We start from the raw sequence: 19,653 nt of genomic DNA, 5'->3' as shown, positions 1-19,653 counted from the left end.
ATTAAAATTATGGGAGAGCCTTCGTTGATATTTACAAGTCTATGGTTTTTTATCTATCTTTGGCTGCCTTCTGAAAAGTACAAAATTGTGTTTTGGAAGAAGAAAGAGTTTCAAGACCTCGAAGATTTGCTAGTATCTTTTAGACTTTATTTTGTAATCGTTGGAGACAGCTCATGTATCTCTACCATGTACTATTTATTATTATGAATATACGTGGTATTGATTGTCAAAAAAAAACTCCGTTGCACGAGCCTTGCTCGCACCTAATATTGACATTGTAATGCTGAAATGCTCTGGCAAACTTGGGTTGCTTTAAGTGCCTTTTTTTCTAGTAAATAGTTCAAACCATTTTATCGACATGAGTGCGCTATATCAGGTAATTCTACATTCGTTATTTCCCGTTTAAATCATTTCGGTACTGCAGAATGGAATCCATAAAGTTGTTTTTCCGGTGTAACAAACATTCTCTTTTATGTTCCTGCGTGTTGCCCCAAAGTCTTTTTGGGACGCTCCAGCTATTTTACCTCCCCCAGCCGCTCGTCCCAAAGGGTATTTTTGCCCGGCGCGGTCATATACGGTGTCCGGCGCCCCGAGGCCATCCCGCTCCACAGGGGATACTGCGAGCGTGCCGAACATAGCGAAAAACGAGGCGGGTACCCACCTGGCGGCGACCACATCTAGGACGGTTGCCTCCCACCTTTATTTCTCGTCGCGCCTCCCCTCCCACGCCTCCCAACTCTCCGCCGCCGCTCGATTTGCCGGCCGTCTCGATGGACAATTTCTCCTGTATTGGATACATCCGTGACGACTGACTCCCTCGCCGTCCTTTTCACCGTTGCAGCTTCGCCAACGCATCCCAGAACGCGCCTACAAATCCGCCCCCCCTCTACGCACAGAAGGTGTTCGACGGTTTGTCTAGTAGGTGCGACTGGTCGTTGTCCTCGTAGATAGCGAGGACGAGATGATCGTGCAAATGATGGAGGAAGAGGAAGCCTTTGACGACAACCTTCAGGAGCATTTTTCGATCATCGCGTCCCTTCAAACCATGCTTGATGCCGACACGGAGATTAAGAAGAGGCCGCGCCGCAGAGGTTCAAAGCCAGGAAGAAAGAAGTTGAAGCCCCGACAGAAGTTGGAGGGGCATACCATGCTGCACAACGACTACTTCGCAGAGGAGGCAACACATGCCGACAATTTTTGGCGCCGTTATAGGATGAGCAAGGGTTTGTTCATGAATATCCTCCACGTCGTTCGAGAGTTCGACCCCTACTTCAAGCTGAAGCACGACGATGTTGGCACGGTCGGGTTCTCGTCGATTTAGAAGTGCACCGCCGCCATGAGGATGCTTGCATACGGAGCAACTGTCGATACACATGACGACTACCTTCGCATGAGTGAGTCTACTATCATCGAGTGCATGTATAAGTTTTGCTGAGGTGTGGTGGGAAAGTTTGGCAAGTACTACTTGAGAGGGCCAACTGAAGAAGAGACTGCAAGGATCATGGCCCACAAAGCAGCGAGAGGATTTTCTAGGATGCTTGGAAGCATCGAGTGTATGCACTGGTCATGGAAGAACTTCTCATTTGCTTAGAAAGGTATATACAAATGCCGTCGTGTATATTGTAGTGTGGTGCTTGAAGCTGTGGCAGATTATGACCTATGGATTTGGCATTCTTTCTTTGGCATGGCGAGATCACACAATAACATCAACATGTTGCAGCGATCTCCGTTGTTTAGCAAACTAGTGGAAGGTCATGCTCCACCATGCTACTATGAGATCAATGGCCACCAATATACCAAAGGCTACTATCTAGATGATGGTATATATCCAAAATGGGTGACATTTGTCAAAACAATCTTGGTGTCATTAGGTTAGAAGAATTTCCACTTTGCTTAGCGACAGGAGGCTTGCCAGAAGGATGTCGAGCAAGCATTTGGTGTGCTCCAAGCTCAACTTGCTATTGTTTTCGATACCTTACTCTAAGTTGGTCTCACGACTAAATGTGGGAGGTGATGCGGCCTTGTGAGAATTGGGCCAGGACACATGTTGATCCCTATGAGTGTCAGGCTCTCTTGCGGAGGTTGATCACGAGGTGTCTACAGATTTTGCTGATTTCCTTGCCATGCACCGTGACACCAATGTTCACGATCAACTGCAACATGATCTCGTTGATCATTTGCGGAGGGTCAAAGGATATCAGCAAATGCAGAGGCGCCTTGATCTAGCCCAACTTATATTTGTTTAGTTTGTTGTTTGTTGAATTTTAATTTGAAAATAATTTTAGCAAACATATTTATTTGTGCGCGATATTTAATAAATTGGTTGTGTTTTCAAATACTCTCTAACCGAAAAAGCAAATTTTCAGCTTCATTGATGCTATGGTCCAGAGAAGAATTTCCGTGAATTTGGCAGCTGAAGTAACTGTGATACTGAAACACGTTGCTTGACTACGCTTGAAGCATCCAATTTGGCCTACTTTCCAGTTCCAGGAGGAGAAAAAAAAACTAATTACAGTACCAAGGAGAACTGAACTACCATTGTAAGAGCATCTCCACTCGTCTCCCCGAATAGGCCCCCGGCTGGCTATTTTTCCATCTGGACGGCGAAAAATGGCCCAGCCGCGCCCCTGTTCCTCGTTTTCACCGGATTTGGGCTTTCATCCATCCGGCGAGCCCACGCCAACCCCGGCGTACCGGGGCGCGCTCGGGGAGTCCGGACGAAGAGAAAGCGCGTGAAACGCCGAGAAATCTGCCCCGCGCTTTCGCTTCGGCTTCGCCGCAGTGGACCCGGCCGGTCAGCGGCACGCGCATCGTCTTCCGCGCGCAGTAAAGGCTGCCGCCGGTCAGCTCGCCGCGGACGCGTAGCATCCACGTGGCATTAAATCGCCAGGTCCAGCCCTGCCTAAATAATCCCCGCTCGCCGCAACGCGTAGCACCACGACGAAACCCCAGCCAGACGAACCCTATCCGCCACTCTTCCCTCGACGAGATCCATGGCGTTCAACGAGCAAGACGGCGCGGCCAACAAAGGCTTTCCCCACCGGTCGCTCCATGCGTGGGAGGGACACCTCCTCTACCAGGCGGGGTACCCCTGCCCGCCGGACACGAGGCCTCCCGGTGGCGGGTGGCGGCTAAGTGCGGGCGGCGTGCCAATCCCGCCGCCGCCCTAGGGACACGCCCTCAACGCCGCCATCGAGGAGGTCCGACTGACATTGTCGGACCAGGACCGCGCCGAGCCACGCCACCACCCCGACAACTACACGGCGTGGAACTCCTATTTCCTGCGGCGGTGGGAGCAGGAGCTCGCCTCCTACGACGGCCCGCCGACTCCGCCTCCGCGCAACAACACCGCGGGACGCAAGAGTTGGTGGAGCGTGCCGGGCCGAACGCTCGACGCCGTCATCGATCACATCGAGGGCGGCAACGCGCCCGTTCTGACGATGCCCCCACCGTCGAGGGCATCGGCCAGCCGCCGCCGGGGCAGCTGGCAGCCATGGCGCATGGCTGCTAGCTCCTCGTCGTCTGGTTCGGCGTCGAGGTCGACGCCGATCTCCAGGTCGGCGCCATCATTGGCGCCGGTGAAACCGGAGCCGCTTTCCCCGTCGCGCAACTGTGATCGCAGCGGCGGGATCGTCATCCGCGAGTCCTCGACGCCATGCGGCCGCCTCCGCCTGGTTCGCCCCAAGTGCGAACCAGGCACCTCCGGCGAGCGGAAGCGCAAGCCGGTGAAGGTGGAGGAGGTCCACGACGCCGAGGACGCCGCAATCCTCGAGGCCGTCATGGCGAGGTCCCTCCAGGACCTCGTCCCCGCCGACAACGCCATGCCCCTCGACCAGGCATGCGCCTGGTCGAGGGACCAGTGGGAGAAGGAGGAGGCGGAGCGGCAGGCTCGGCTCCTCGAGGAGGCCGCTCGCTACCGCCGGCCTGCGACTCCTCCATCTGGTGCTCTCGTCCCCGTCATCGATCTCGAGACGGAGTCCGACGATGAGTGGTACAAGCCCTCGCCGTCCCTGCCGCGCCACGGTGGCCAGTGGGGAGACCCCGGCCAAGGCACCAGCAGCCAGGCGGCGGCGGCGCCGCCGCGTTTCGACGACGACGGCTCCGACGATGATGGCGGCGACGGCGACAAGGACTACACGGTGTTCTACCGCCATTTCGGCATGTAGAGCGCCATGTTTTAATATTTAAAGTTGTATTCCCACGGCCGAATTCGAAATATATTCGAATTCGGCCTCTATGTATGAACTTCGCCCTCTATATAGTAAATATCATTAAATTTAGTCTAAATTCAATCATTTTTAGCCGTATTTCGTCAAGCTTTCGTTTTTCAAAATTAGATCGGCGTCTTCGCCTGAGATCGCGGTTGGGAAAGTGGTCCTCCCCACGCCAATTTTACGTCCAATCCGGACGAAATTTACCCCGGATTTCGGGCGTGGAGAGGCCAAACGAGTGGAGGTGCTCTAAGGTATGAGCAGTATTGAGATATTTTGGTCATTGGTATTCCACTTGAACGAAATGGAAAGGCAATTAGTTTACAAGGTGGGATTGAATCAAATGCCCATACTGTATGGTTTTCGCCCGGCTTTACCTTCCCTTCCTAATTAACTTTTGCCTTCGTGTCAAGAAAACAAAAAAGAAAAGAAAAATCGCAGCTCATAGCAGCCACCGGTCAAAAGAATCATCATCCTGGGCTGATAGCACAGGCAATCAACACATTTTATTCGATCTCTATTCGTCATCATCGCTGTTTGGTTACATTACCATGACAGTTCAAGGGAAATGCATACGACCACCCACTTCAGGCTTACAAGCGCAGACTACATATATACGTTGGCCTTCGTCAGGCAGCAGAGTTTCCACCAGTCACTGGCTATGTATTATTTTTCTTCACCATCCGGATGCACCAACAGCTGGTGATCCGGTACCATGAGGAGGCACCACTCAGACGAGCACCTGAGCTGCAGCTAGCCTAGCGATTGGGACCCTGCCAACAAGTTCCATGTCAAAATGTTAAGTGAGATATATGGTGTCAGGCTAGTACTAATCTTCAGAGTTTCGATCATCTCGGCCAACCTGAAAGGGGAGCAAGAAACATAATCCAGCCCAGCCTTTGCAAAGAAAGCAACTGAAGATGGCTCTCCACCATGTTCGCCGCAGATGCCCACCTGTTTGGAAACAACCAATCAGCCAAATGAACTATAGATAAATTGCGCAGCACTTGCAGTATCCTCCAGTGCAATACTGACCTTCAAATTAGGCCTCGCTTTGCGACCCCTCTCGGTAGCAATCTTAACCAGCTCCCCCACTCCTCTTTGATCAAGCACCTGGTATATATAATTCATCACAGGTAAATTTATAAGTACAATCTGATATGATTGTGCTTATACATAAATAAATAAAAGAGAAGAACATGCAGAATGAGTAGATATGTGAGTTGTTCCAAGTCTGTAAATGATGAAAAATACGAGTGCTACTTAAAGCTGAAGTTGGCTATGGTCCCGGTTGTAACAAATTTACCTCAAAGGGGTCATGCTGGAGGATACCCTGAGCGAGATAGATGGGGAGGAACTTCCCTACATCATCCCTGCTGTAACCAAACGTCATCTGCGTGAGGTCATTTGTTCCAAAAGAGAAGAACTCGGCCTGCTCTGCTATCTGTCAACCAACATGACGATGTCAGGCCATATAGCTTTCAAGGAACAGGGACATGTGTAGCTTCCCTTGATAATTTTTGATAAAATTATTCTTTGCACTTGGAAAACTCTCATCAACCTTGGTAACGTTGAGAGTTCCCATAATCAGTGCATGTATTATTTGGTCTACATGCTGAACAGTAATTGGCCATAGATTATGGTTTTTTCATGGAAAGAATGGAGCTATCATCAGCTGTTTACCTCATCTGCCACGAGAGCTGCCCTAGGAATTTCTATCATAGTCCCAACTTTGTAGCCAATGGTTTTCCCCATACTGGTGAAAACTTTGTTGGCAATTTGGCGGATAAGAGCCACTTGATGGCCCAATTCCTGGCAAAGTCAAATGTCAAATGTCTGGAACAAAGTCAAGTGGCGGATCACATTACAACAACAAAACCAAGTGCATTTCAAGAGAAATGTAACTGTCCAATTTCTAGGTGAAGTCAACATTTCCGTAGAAATGTGTTGTATATTTGTATGACCGCACATAATTTTGGAATTACACAGGCATAAAATGTTTTACCTAATTTTCTCATTAAATGTATATGACATTTTCAACAGCATTCAATGTGCATGTACACTTCACATCAGCAATAAAATATGCAGGAATAGAAGACATGCCTGAGGTGTTCCAACCAGAGGAACCATTATCTCTGGAAAAACCTGAATACCCTGGTTAGTCATGGCTATAGCAGCTTCGAAAATGGCTCGGGCTTGCATTTCTGTTAATTCAGGATATGATATACCAAGCCTGAAATATCAGCATTGCCAACCTTAGTAAAGGGGAAAATAAAGATATTACTAATAAGACAGAGGAGAACAGTCATGTAAATGAACATGGAAAAAACGTGATTCAAAAGTGAATAAGCTATGAAAAGATTACACGAAAGGATATATTCTGTTTAGCCGGAAAAAAATGGATTTATATTCTGATGAATTAATGGATAATCCAATCTCTTTATAATAACTAAACAAACAACAAGGCAAAAACACCAACCTGCAACCACGGAAACCAAGCATTGGATTTACTTCTGAAAGTTTCTCCATCCTTGCAAGGACATCATCCTCAGCGGCTCCGGTTTCAGAACATAGCTCGCGCACAATATCCTCGACGTTCCCTTCTGGAAGGAACTCATGAAGTGGAGGGTCCAGGAGCCGAATAGTCACCGGGAGACCTGAAATGTAAACACTGATGTTCAGACGGTTCTGTGTGACAAAACTGTTTATTCCCTTTCAAAAGATGTAGTTTTAACTAACGCTCTATGGTTTGCCAATCCATGGTAATTGCTTGTTTTCAAATTCATTTACATGGATCATATTATTCATATACCTAATACCACTCCTGCAAGGGACTGGACAAGTCAGGCAGAACTTTATATCTTAACCTGAATGATTAATGACAAATAATACCTTATTCTTTGAAAGTAATTTGCATCCTAATCTCACAACTTTATCTACCTTTTGTGTTTAATGATAACATTCGATAGTCAATGCTCGCTTACTTAAGAAAGTAGGCCAGTTCATGTTAAATGAACTCTCTCGAGACTCGAGTGCACCTGATCCATTTAGACAAAACAAATATACAAATATGTAGAAAATCTTCACATACCATCCATAGCACGGAAAATGCCTTCAAAATCAGACCTCTGATAAGGCAGAAGACGATCTAGTGCTTTCTGCCTCAGTTCAACAGTTGGAGCCATAATCATCTGCCTCACAGTCTTAATCCTCTCATCAGAAGCAAAGAACTGCAAAAGACATTAAGAACATGAAACTTTTTTATTGTCAAGGAGAGTAGACTTGCTTCCATAAAGTTCACTTTGAACTGTTGGGCTACAGAAAAATTATTAAGGTAAGAAATTAAGTATCCTAACAAAACAGAAAGAAACAGTAACTAAGAAGTTAACACCCACCATATGTTCTGTCCGACAGAGTCCAATTCCTTCTGCCCCATTTTTTCTTGCTGCCAATGCATCCCCAGGGGTATCGGCATTAGCCATAACCTAAAACATGAAGAGCATAATAAGGATTTTTTTGTTGAAACTTGTGTAATGCTTTGAGATGACCCGATAACAAAACGGATGCAATTTATAGTTAATTTCCTCTCGAGGCATTTCTTGTTCTTTTATTTCTAAGAAATTTACCTTGAGCTTCCTAACTTCATCAACCCAGGACATGAAAGTTTCCAAGTCAGGGCTAAGGGCTGGTGGGGAAAGTGGCTGTTTGCCAAGGATCACATCACCGGTTGATCCATTGAGTGATAGCCAGTCACCCTCATAGAGCACCTTGTCTTCAATTGTTACCACCTGTGAGTAAAGAATGAACAAAGTAAGCAACTCTATAAAACAAAATGATGAGCATAAGCTTATCATGATTTTATTACGAATTTTAGGCTGTAAAGAAGCATTGTGTCTAACAAAGCATTTCTTGGATATGTGCAGCATCAAGTTCAATCACCTTTTCAGTTTCATTTACACGGATGCTTGAACACCCTGACACACAACATTTGCCCCAACCACGCGCTACAACAGCAGCATGAGAAGTCATACCGCCTCTTGCTGTAAGAATTCCAGCTGCTGCATGCATGCCACCAACATCCTCTGGGCTGGTCTCTGTCCTCACCTTTACATTCAGAAAGTTCAAAAATATATCAGGACAAACTCTAAATTACAATGCAGAAATTTTCATGTGCAGTCAAAAAAAAAGTTGTCAGTAATTGAAATTTCCTATAAGAAACCCTTCAATCAACTATTCTAACAAGAAACATGAGATAAGAAGATCTCCCAAAGACGATTAACAAAAAATCTTGGACAAAGCAACCGAAGCACAGGTCCAACTAAAAATGAAATAAAATGAAGGAGACCACTTGCCATGAAAAGGAGGATAAAAAGGAAATGTGAATACCAGAATAGCAGATTTCCCTTGGGCATGCCATGCTTCAGCATCTTCAGCGGTAAATACAATTTGGCCCACAGCAGCCCCAGGTGATGCTGGTAAGCCTGTGGTAATAACCTTGCCTTTGTATGAAGCAGCCCCAGGGTTCGCAAACTGTTTTCGTAACATAAGGATAATAAATGTGTCAATGTATTGCCACTATCAGTTGTTAAGTGAATCTCAAATGAGCGTGTCAAAATAAAGTTGTCGATATCAATACAAGTGACTGAGTTTGAATTTGCATGTTAAAAACTGATACTGAAGTTGATCCCATATGAGATAAAATGACAAAATCGAATTTTGATATAAAGAATGTAATTATACATATACATCAGAGTTCAGTTGTATGTTAGAAAACATAGGCTTAATGATTCTAATATCTTCAATGGTTAACAGTGCATTCTCAGCATGCAAGCGATGTAGTCTTGTGTAACATAAATAAGTAATTCAAATAAATGCTGAAAGAGCAGACAATTTGTTAGGATAATAGAGGTGTTGATTATTTTATACCTGTGGATGAAGAAGCTGGTCCAGGTGACCTGGTTCTACCATCTTAATCGCTGTATTGCGATTAACAAGAGCCTCATTAACCATGTCTACAGCAATCTTGACAGCGCCCTTACCCGTGCGCTTTCCTGCTCTGCACTGTAGCATCCAGAGCCTATTTTCTTGAACTGTAAATTCGATATCCTGCATTACATATGGAAAATACAAGTCAATCACCATGAAAGTAGTAGAGATGCAAATTAATATTTTTTCTGAAACACATCGAGAGCAGGATCATGATCAAAGAGCACTCATGCAGTCAAGTTATTGAAGAAATCACTGCGATGGTGTTTGAATATATGAAAAGATCATGCTGATATCATCACATAAACTAACTAGTTCGCTAAGTTTTTCATGATGTTTCAAAATAAGTTTTGTCGTACTAGGGATCAAAAGCCAAGTTACTTAAAACTACAACAGTAACAGGCCCATTGCAGGAGCTTCCGGCAAATCTTTGGGTAAAGCAGTTCTTTCCAACTCACAAGTACAGAAGGGACATATCACACTGAAACTGAAAGAGTGGAATACAAAATGAACTAGAATAGCATACCATCATATCTTTATAGTGGCCCTCCAGTATTTCGCAGTTTTCAACAAGCTCCACATAGGCCTCCGGCATGTGGTCCCTCATGGCATCAAGATCTTCTGGGGTTCTGATTCCAGCAACCACATCTTCACCCTGCATAAGATATATATGCAGTATCCATAAATTGTGTTATCATGCCTACGCAATGTCACTCGACCAGACTGTGCAGCATGCCGCTCGCTCATCCAGATGTGCACATGCATAACACAACAGCTAGAATTCAGAAGCGAATTGGAGCAACCAGAACCGCATCGTACCTGAGCATTTACAAGGAACTCGCCATAAAGCTTTTTCTCTCCGGTGCTAGGGTTCCTAGTGAAGAGGACACCAGTGCCAGAGGTGTTCCCCATGTTGCCAAACACCATGCACTGGACGTTTACGGCGGTGCCCCTCAGTCCGGTGATCTGGTTAATGCTTCTGTACTTATTCGCTCTTGGGCTGTCCCACGAGTTGAACACAGCCAGCACTGCTAACTGCAGTTGCTTCTTTGGATCTATGCCAAGACAAGAGACAGCATATAGGCATATCAGCAAGGTGAAATAAAACACAAATTCAGTTTCAAGATACAGACTTCAGATAATAAAAACAGGGTGGAACATTATGGACAAACCTGAGGGGAATTCTTCTCCTTTGGCCTCAACGTAGACATTCTTGTACTGACCCACTAGCTCCCTGAGGTCACTGGCAGTCAGGTCGGTGTCATTGTGCACCCCCTTGGCTGATTTCATGGCTTCCAGTTTCTCTTCGAAAAGTGCATGAGGGATGTCCATGACCTGATAAAAAGGAAATGTCCTCCTAAGAAACAATGTAAACAATGTCCTTGCCAGTTGATGCTTTCGTACAGAGTAATACAGAATAAACCTTCGCCCAAATGCCCAGTCTCTTCGTACAGAATAACCTACTACAGTAGTATTTAGCGAAGAAGACACGCCAGAAAATGCAATGCAAACCCAAATGTCAGATTATGAGTGACTGGAATTTGACAAACCCAAGCTACTGGCTGTCATCGACCCACAGTATTGTGCTAAAATAAAATATATTCGTTCCTAACGATTAAGTACAGTATTTCCTCTTTTACCAGGGCATCGCGGCCAGGGAAATCGAAACCGATCTAGCCATCGGGGTCGAGGTCCGGCCTCCACGAGGCGCGCAGGCGTGGGGTGACCTCCCCCGCGCGGGCACCGCCCGGCGCGCTCGTCGCGGTCGTCGGTGAACTGGTGAAGTGCAGTCGTCGGTGGACATTGGGTAAGCATCGAGAGAGGATGGTTCGACTTGAGGGCCGACCGGACCAGGGCGACCCGTGACGGTGTCGAAGGTGTCAGGGACCGACCGGGCCGATTCAGAGTTACAGTTACTACGTTGGTGATTTCACCTCAAGATTTGAATGATTCGCAAAAAAAAGCACAAGATCTGAACCCTCCGAGTTTTGAAATTACACTGTCGAAACTTAGAACTCAGTGGTCATTCGAAATTCGGCATGTCGAATCGCTTGTGAGGACGGGGGTGACTGAAACATCGAGTGACATGGTAGTACTAGTATCATTGAACTATGGCTTCACTCGAGAGCTAGCGGACAACACCAACTTTGGAAAATTTGTTGAAACCTCCAGGACAAACAAGATAGATAACGCAGATATGTCATCTATCAACTCTGTTGGAGCAGTTTTTTTGTCATGTTTTCCCGTCAGCCCAACAAACTGCTTTTAATTGTTTCAGATTTTAAAAGAATATAAATACTCGTATATCTTTTCATGACAAATGAACATGCTGTGCTAAAGAAGGAAGTTTCTCCTTCCTCTTTTCCTGTCTTATCAGAGTGAACCAATAGTGTCAAATTGTAACACAGGTCGCCTTCATCGGTAATTCCTTTCATATACCCCGTGACCGAATGTGTTTGCAAATATAGGACTAATATAATATAGTCTGCATCAGTAGTTTCTTTCTCTTTTCAAGAAAAGAATTGGTCTCCTTTTTCTAAATTAAGCAACTAGTTTCCCATTTTTCCCTTCCCTATTCTACTTGTGTGCGGTATATTTAGACACAAATATATCACCAACCGCGCGTATTCTTCTTTTTTTCTTTTGGACAACTCACGCGTATTCTACTGGCCAAGATGGCAAGAGTACTTAGCCCAATATTCATTTTTTACCAGTTAAGTACTCCAAGGATACCTCGCAAGCAACACAAAAAGGCGCAAAAACACCTTTGTCATCACTCTGAGAAAGCAACAGCTGCGGCAGCAGCCACCGTCTGGGCGACGCAACCGGTGTCAAACCTAAAGTATCCGTCGCTCCCACTTCAACGGTTGGTCGATGCACGCAAATTACCATTACCATGCCCAGCAGGGCAAGCAACCAGTCCACGTGCATGGTATACGACGGATCGAGCTTAATCAGCTCAAGTAATTAGCAATTCAGAGCCGAGTGTGTACTGCAGTAGTATAGATCGAGTACTCACCACGTTGCCGAACATGTCGAGGAAGCGTCGGTAGGAGTCGTAGGCGAAGCGGTCGCCGCTCTTGGCCGCCAGCCCCGCCGCCACCTCGTCGTTGAGGCCCAGGTTGAGCACCGTGTCCATCATCCCCGGCATGGACACGGCGGCGCCGGACCGGACGGAGAGGAGGAGCGGCCGTGCCGGGTCGCCGAGGCTGGCGCCCATGTACTCCTCCACCCACCGCAGGCCCTCCAGGGTCTCCTCCCACAGCCCCGGCGGCAGCGCCCGCCCCGCCGCCTGGTACTGCTCGCACGCCTCCGTCGACACCGTGAACCCCGGCGGCACCGACAGCCCGATGCTCGCCATCTCCGCCAAGTTCGCGCCCTTGCCCCCCAGCTGCACATCAACATATACAAGCATATAAAATTATCGATCGAGCTACATACAATGGGGAATAACTAAATGAAGCTTCTCATGAACAAGATTACAGATCAGTTACCAGCTCCTTCATGGCCTTGTTGCCCTCGCTCTTGCCCTTGCCGAAGTGGAACACCCGCTGCAACGGAACGCATTGAGCAGGAGCCATTAGTGCAATGCAAAGTTACAAACCAGTGACGACGAACGCTGATGATGAGCTTGTTGTTGGATGCTCATGGAGCTGAGCCATGCTCTATTTATAGCAACGTACGAGGGAGGGTGGGGGGCGGTGGCGTGGCGCTCTGATAAGACGTCATCGAAAAATGGGCGCGTGCGGGGGACGGAGCAGCCCAGGGAGGGGCCGGCTGGTCCAGTGCCAAGCTTTTTTTTTTGAGAGGTTCAGTGCCAAGCTTAGTGATGCACTAAAGGACTATATTCCAAATTACTTGTCGCAAATTTATCTAGACTAGACGTGTTTTAATACATAGAAAAATACAAATCTAGATAAATTTGTGACGTCTACTTCTAGATAAATTTGTGTCGGTCCCGCTTATCGATGCGCCGCGTCGGCCTTTTGGTGCCACCACTGCGTTGAGTTGGCCTCAGCTTGCTAGCTTTTTTTGTGATGTATGTTGCTTGCCCGCTTTTTGGCTTTCTCCTTATGCGGCAAGGAAAATATTTCTTGTCCGTGTGGTAGGCTATATAGGATGGTGTCTCAATAGTTTCATGTTTTTTTTCTAGAGCCCAACAAAAACTGCTGAATGATACACATAAAAATATAGAACAAAATAATTACTCGCTCTGTTTCATTATTAGTTGCTGCAAAATTCATCTCGGGGAGGTCTGGTCGAGATGGATTGGGAGTGAATGGAGGATGAAATCGGGGAAGAAGATGAATATGGCATGTGGGCGAGTAACAGGTAAACGAGTAGTTTCAGGGTTTAATTTAGACTGGAATTTAGTACAAACGATAGGAATTTAGAGTCTAGGGTTTAAACTTTAAAATAGCCGGTTTCCTTGCGTGAACGTTCCAAGTGGCATCTTAGAGGGCGACGTGTTCCGCGCCGCACGGTCTTCTTCTTTCACGCGCTCCGCTTCGGGCTCTTTGCTCACGCTCTTAGTGTGGGCCTAGGATAGTAAATTTCAAAAGAAAAAAACCACCATAATTTCGTGGAGTCTTTTGAGTAGTTCGTACGTAATTTTAAATTGTAGCAAGCTCGTATGAGTTTTGTTGCGAAAGGAAATCGCTGTAGAGTTTCCATGACATTTCCTACGAGTTGTGTGCTTACCTAGTTTATTCGATGTTGGTTTCGAAATGTTGTTAACATATGTTTCTTTAGGCGTCGGTGATTTCTGTTGCAAATGAATTTGCAGCAAAAGAATATATTGCTTTGCTACAATTTTATGTTGCATTAACTTTTTTAAAAAATATTGTTAAACTATATTTTTCATGGTTATAAGTTATAACATCTTCGTATCCCCCGATAAAGGATAAAAGATTGTTTTCAAAAATGCAATTTTAAGGTTCAATCCGCCGGCTCAATCTTCCGGAGTTTCTCATAGGGATAGGGGTGCGTTTGTGCGTTCATAGGGGTGGGTATATGCGTTTATATGTGAGTGTATGCGTTTGTAATGTGTTTCTCAAAAAAAAAAATGCGTCACCGCCATGAATACATGTGGTATCCCCCGATGTAAGGTCCACGTCACTCGTCAGTTGCCACCAGCTCGATGAATGTGTCAACAGGAATGGAGAACCGACTTCAGATCAGGCACAAACTTACGAACTGAAATTTCGCTGCCAAGGAGAATCGAACTCCTGACTGTCTAGCTCGTCACCGCCGCCGCCGCCCAGATCCCCAGCCACCACAGCCTCCGGCCGCTCCTCACTCCGGTGGGCGGACGCCCCGTCTCAGGGCCGCTCCATGGACTACCTCTCCTAGCTCGTGGACGGTCTGCTCCCTTCCCCCGCGGTGATTTCCTCACCGCCGGCGGCGCTGCCTTGATCTACTTTGCCTCGCTTGATTCTGGTGAGTTTGCAACCCTTTTCCTCGCCAGTCTTGACTAGCGGCGGAGTGTTATCCTCGTGTACCTGTTTTGGCCGGGTTGGTGCTGTTCCGGCGGTTCCCCCGCCGCATTCGATTCCGGAGGTCAAGTGGTCGGGGATGTCGGGAAGCGGGAGAAGATGAAAGGAAAGCTCGGTGAGGAGGTGGAGAAGGCAGCGGAAGGGGTGGACTCCATGATGGGGCGCCTCAATCTGCTTGCCGACGTGACCCGATGTTGTGGAGATGAGTGATGACGAGGATGACGGCGGCTCTACGCCGGAGAAATGGTCGCCGGTAGGAAAGGTTCTCTCACCAAATGTGGTGCATATCCGGTCGATCCGTGCTTGCCATGAGACCCTGCTTGGGGCAATCCTGAGGGTCTCCGCATCAAACCAGGAGGTGACAATGTGTTTGTGGCAGATTTTGCAAACGGAGGTCGATAGAGGCCGGGCGCCGGCGGGAACACCATGGATGGTTGGAAGACATGCTTGTTCTCTCGCAGGAGCCGGACGCATTGCTCCGGCCCTCGGATGTTCGTTTTGACACTATGTCAATCTGGACAAGAATTATGGACTTGCCTTTCGATTGGATGAACGACAAGAAGGGTCTAAAGATTGCCAAGCTAATTGATAAGCAATGTTCTGTGGACGTTGACGAGTTTGGGGAAGCCTCTGGCACTTTCTTGAGGGCCCGTGTTGCTATCCCGGTCGACCAACCTCTGCGCGCCGTCGGGTAATTGTCGGGAGGGATGGTCATGATGAAAGATTTAATCTCCAATATGAGAAGGCTGCCGTTCTCATCGCTTCGGTTGTGGTCTCATTGGCCACGGTGAACTTGAGTGCAAGAACCACTGTAGACAGGGGATGCTATGGGGAAACTGCCTTTTGACAGGAACTTAAGGGTGCCGGATGAACACAGAAGAAGGGTACAATCCTTTGGTCAAGCTGCCGCTTCTTCTGACTGGAGTGGCTCTTCGACGAGGAGTGACTCCCGAGCCCACTCTATGGGACTTTTGAAGGAGATATGCCCTAGAGGCAATAATAAAGTGGTTATTATTTATATCTTTATGTTTATGATAAATGTTTATATATCATGCTATAATTGTATTAACCGAAACATTAGTATATGTGTGATATGTAGACAACAAAGAAGTCCCTAGTATGCCTCTTAAACTAGCTTGTTGATTAATGGATGATTAGTTTCATAATCATGAACATTGGATGTTATTAATAACAAGGTTATATCATTATATGAATGATGTAATGGACACACCCAATTAAGCGTAGCATAAGATCTCGTCATTAAGTTATTTGCTATAAGCTTTCGATACATAGTTACCTAATCCTTATGACCATGAGATCATGTAAATCACTTATACCGGAAAGGTACTTTGATTACATCAAACGCCATCTGCGTAAATGGGTGGTTATAAAGGTGGGATTAAGTATCCGGAAAGTATGAGTTGAGGCATATGGATCAACGAGTGGGATTTGTCCATCCCGATGACGGATAGATATACTCTGGGCCCTCTCGGTGAAATGTCGTCTAATGTCTTGCAAGCATATGAATAAGTTCATAAGAGACCACATACCACGGTACGAGTAAAGAGTACTTGTCGGAGACGAGGTTGAACGAGGTATAGAGTGATACCGATGATCAAACCTCGGACAAGTAAAAATATCGCGTGACAAAGGGAATTGGTATCGTATGTGAATGGTTCATTCGATCACTGAAGTCATCGTTGAATATGTGGGAGCCATTATGGATCTCCAGATCCCGCTATTGGTTATTGGTCGGAGTAGGTACTCAACCATGTCCGCATAGTTCACGAACCGTAGGGTGACACACTTAAAGTTGGATGTTGAAATGGTAGAACTTGAATATGGAATGGAGTTCGAATATTTGTTCGGAGTCCGGATGAGATCCGGACATCACGAGGAGTTCGGAATGGTCGGAGAATAAGATTCATATATAGGAAGTCATATTCCAAGTTTGGAAATGATCCGGTGCATTTATGGCAGGTTCTAGAAGGTTTTAGAAAAGTCCGGAGGAAACGCACTATGGAAGGTGGAGTCCCGAAAGGACTCCACAAGCTTGACCAGCCAAACCCTAAAGGAAGAGTCCCAGGTGGGCTCCACCTAGAGGTGGCCGGCCACCCCGCCTCAAGGAAAGGTGGGAGTCCCACCTTGAGTGGGACTCCCTCCTTGAGTAGGTTTCCACACATATGGGAGGTTCTAGTGTTGGGGTCTTATTCGAAGACTTGGACTAGAACTCTTGGGGCTTCCACCTATATAATGAGGAGGAGAGGGAGGGGGGCAGCCACTCTTTGGCTCAGCCTTGGCCGCACCCCTTAGAGGGCCGGCGCCCAACCCCTCTCTCCCCAAACCCTAGCGGTCTCTCTCCTCCACCACATCCCGCACGCTTAAGCGAAGCTCCGCCGGATTTCTCCACCACCACCGACACCACGCCGTCGTGCTTGTCGGATTCAAGAGGAGCTACTACTTCCGCTGCCCGCCTGGAACGGGGAGGTGGACGTCGTCTTCATCAACAACCGAACGTGTGACCGAGTACGGAGGTGCTGCCCGTTCGTGGCGCCGGAAGCGATCGTGATCAAGATCTTCTACGCGCTTTTGCAAGCGGCAAGTGATCGTCTACCGCAGCAATAAGAGCCTACTCTTATAGGCTTTGGAATCTCTTCAAGGGTTAGTCTTGATCATCCCCTCGTTGCTACCGTCTTCTAGATTGCATCTTGGCTTGGATTGCGTGTTCGTGATAGGAAATTTTTTGTTTTCTATGCAACGTTATCCTACAGTGGTATCAGAGCCGTGTCTATGCATAGATGGTTTCACGAGTAGAACACAATGGTTTTGTGGGCGTTGATGCTCTTGTTATCTTTAGTTGAGTACTTTGCATCTTTATGGCATAGTGGGATGAAGCGGCTCGGACTAACTTTACATGACCGCGTTCATGAGACTTGTTCCTCGTTCGACATGCAACTTGTATTGCATAAGAGGCTTTGCGGGTGTCTGTCTCTCCTACTATAGTAAAGATTCAATTTACTCTTCTATTGACAACATTAGTATCAACGTTGTGGTTCATGTTCGTAGGTAGATTAGATCTATATCGAAAACCCTAAACCACGTAAAATATGCAAACCAAATTAGAGAGCGTCTAACTTGTTTTTGCGGGGTTTGGTGATGTGATATGGTCATAATGTGATGATGAATATGTATGAGATGATCATTATTGTATTGTGGCAACCGGCGGGAGCCTTATGGTTGTCTTTAAATTTCATGTTGAGAGGTATTTCAAAGTAGTTGTAATAGTTGCTACTTGGAGGACAATCATGAAGACGGCGCCATGAACCTTGACGCTACGCCGACGATGATGGAGATCATGCCCGTTGATGATGGAGATCATGTCCGTGCTTTGGAGATGAAGATCGAAGGCGCAAAGACTAAAGGGCCATATCATATCACATATGAATTGCATGTGATGTTAATCCTTTATGCATCTTATTTTGCTTAGATCGCGACGGTAGCATTATAAGATGATCCCTCACATTAATATCAAGATAATAAAGTGTTCTCCCCTCGTATGCACCGTTGTACAGTTCGTCGTTTCAAAGCATCTCGTGATGATCGGATGTGGTAGATTCAACGTTCACATACAACGGGTGTAAGACATGTTGCACACGCGGAATACTTGGGTTTGCTTGACGAGCCTAGCATGTACGAGACATGGCCTCGGGACAATGGAAACCGAAAGGTTGAACACGAGTCATATGGATGATATGATCAACATGTTGATGTTCACCATTGAAACTACATCATCTCACGTGATGATCGGTTTTGGTGTAGTGGATTTGGATCGTGTACCACTTTACAACTATGAGGGATGTTGTATTAAGTGGGAGTTCATTAGTAATTAGATTAAAACATGAACTAATTATCATAAACATAGTCCGAGTAGTATTTTGAATTAATTTTGTAGTATTGGCATCCGTTTACTACTATGCGCTAGTCTTATAATTGAGATAGAAATACTTGTTAAAATCTGACTAGAAACTTTACGGATTAGTACCGTATTGTTAATGAATCAAGAAATGATTAAGTCCTATTGCAAACATTTAGTGAAACTCACTTTGTTGATTCAGAGAGCTATGGTTTCAATTAGTACCTAAAGTTATCTTGTCTCCCGTGAAACTTGAAGTTCAAATCTGTTTGAAAAGTAAGGAGCTGAAAATTTAGTTTTCAGAAATAATCAAGGTACGAGATATATGTGATATCTAAGACCTTATTGCAAGATGATAGAATATAAATTTGATGAGACTACATAAACTCATAAGTTTTATGGGAATGTACGAAGGTTGAAGACGCAAGGCGTCCCAATCCTCCAACTATTGGGGCACTAACAATATTCGCATATCCATGAAGTGATTGTCCTTAGTATGCACCGTTGCTAAGACTCGTCGTTTCGAAGCATCACGTGATGATCGGGTGTTATAGATTCTACGTGTGCTTCCAACGGGTGCAAGCCAGTTTTGCATATGCGAATACTAAGGTTTAAACTTTATGAGCCTAGCATGTACTGAGACATGGTCTCGGAAAGTTATCATGAATTGATGGATAAAATTATGAGTGAAATTGTTCATCGTATTACAAATTTACTAATAGTGAAATCTGAAACACTTGTCATATGATGATCAACTTCAAAGTAAGAACCTCAAGGTTATTGGTATTTGACCAACAAACCTAGAAGTTATTGATGTTGAAATGTTTTTCCGAATAATGAGGAAAGCTAAAAGAGAAAGCTGCAAAAGATATTTTGGCAAAAGAAAAGAAAAGACTAGAAAGTCTAGCTCAGGTGTATATAAATGATATACATGTTATGGTTGTATTCCTAGTTAAGTCACACTATGAAATTCTTGGGTGTTAGTACTATATTGGTTGGTATGAAGTGTCATACAAAACAACGCAATACAAGAATACAATGGCCTAAG

The 19,653-nt window shown here is 45.9% G+C and overlaps 1 protein-coding gene across 1 annotated transcript in view; it reads right to left on the bottom strand.

Moving 5' to 3' along the window:
• Positions 1-4,681: 4,681 nt before the first annotated feature.
• The window catches only part of LOC124707823 (pyruvate, phosphate dikinase 2), a 34,760-nt gene continuing 19,788 nt past the window's right edge, over positions 4,682-19,653 (bottom strand). Inside the window, exons 2-19 of the mRNA XM_047239516.1 lie at positions 12,692-12,748; positions 12,217-12,588; positions 10,370-10,532; positions 10,017-10,252; positions 9,724-9,852; positions 9,138-9,317; positions 8,598-8,741; positions 8,151-8,315; positions 7,838-7,999; positions 7,607-7,696; positions 7,303-7,441; positions 6,691-6,868; positions 6,315-6,444; positions 5,895-6,023; positions 5,518-5,655; positions 5,247-5,324; positions 5,074-5,165; positions 4,682-4,984 (exon numbers count right to left, since the gene is read on the bottom strand). Coding sequence (XP_047095472.1) covers positions 4,942-4,984; positions 5,074-5,165; positions 5,247-5,324; positions 5,518-5,655; positions 5,895-6,023; positions 6,315-6,444; positions 6,691-6,868; positions 7,303-7,441; positions 7,607-7,696; positions 7,838-7,999; positions 8,151-8,315; positions 8,598-8,741; positions 9,138-9,317; positions 9,724-9,852; positions 10,017-10,252; positions 10,370-10,532; positions 12,217-12,588; positions 12,692-12,748 — 2,625 coding nt within the window. The 3' untranslated portion in view covers positions 4,682-4,941. The remainder of the gene's footprint in view (positions 4,985-5,073; positions 5,166-5,246; positions 5,325-5,517; positions 5,656-5,894; positions 6,024-6,314; positions 6,445-6,690; positions 6,869-7,302; positions 7,442-7,606; positions 7,697-7,837; positions 8,000-8,150; positions 8,316-8,597; positions 8,742-9,137; positions 9,318-9,723; positions 9,853-10,016; positions 10,253-10,369; positions 10,533-12,216; positions 12,589-12,691; positions 12,749-19,653) is intronic.

The sequence above is a fragment of the Lolium rigidum genome, chromosome 4 (genome assembly GCF_022539505.1).
Source record: "Lolium rigidum isolate FL_2022 chromosome 4, APGP_CSIRO_Lrig_0.1, whole genome shotgun sequence".
NCBI classification, from domain to species: domain Eukaryota; kingdom Viridiplantae; phylum Streptophyta; class Magnoliopsida; order Poales; family Poaceae; genus Lolium; species Lolium rigidum.
This window is presented reverse-complemented; position numbering and strand designations above follow the sequence as displayed.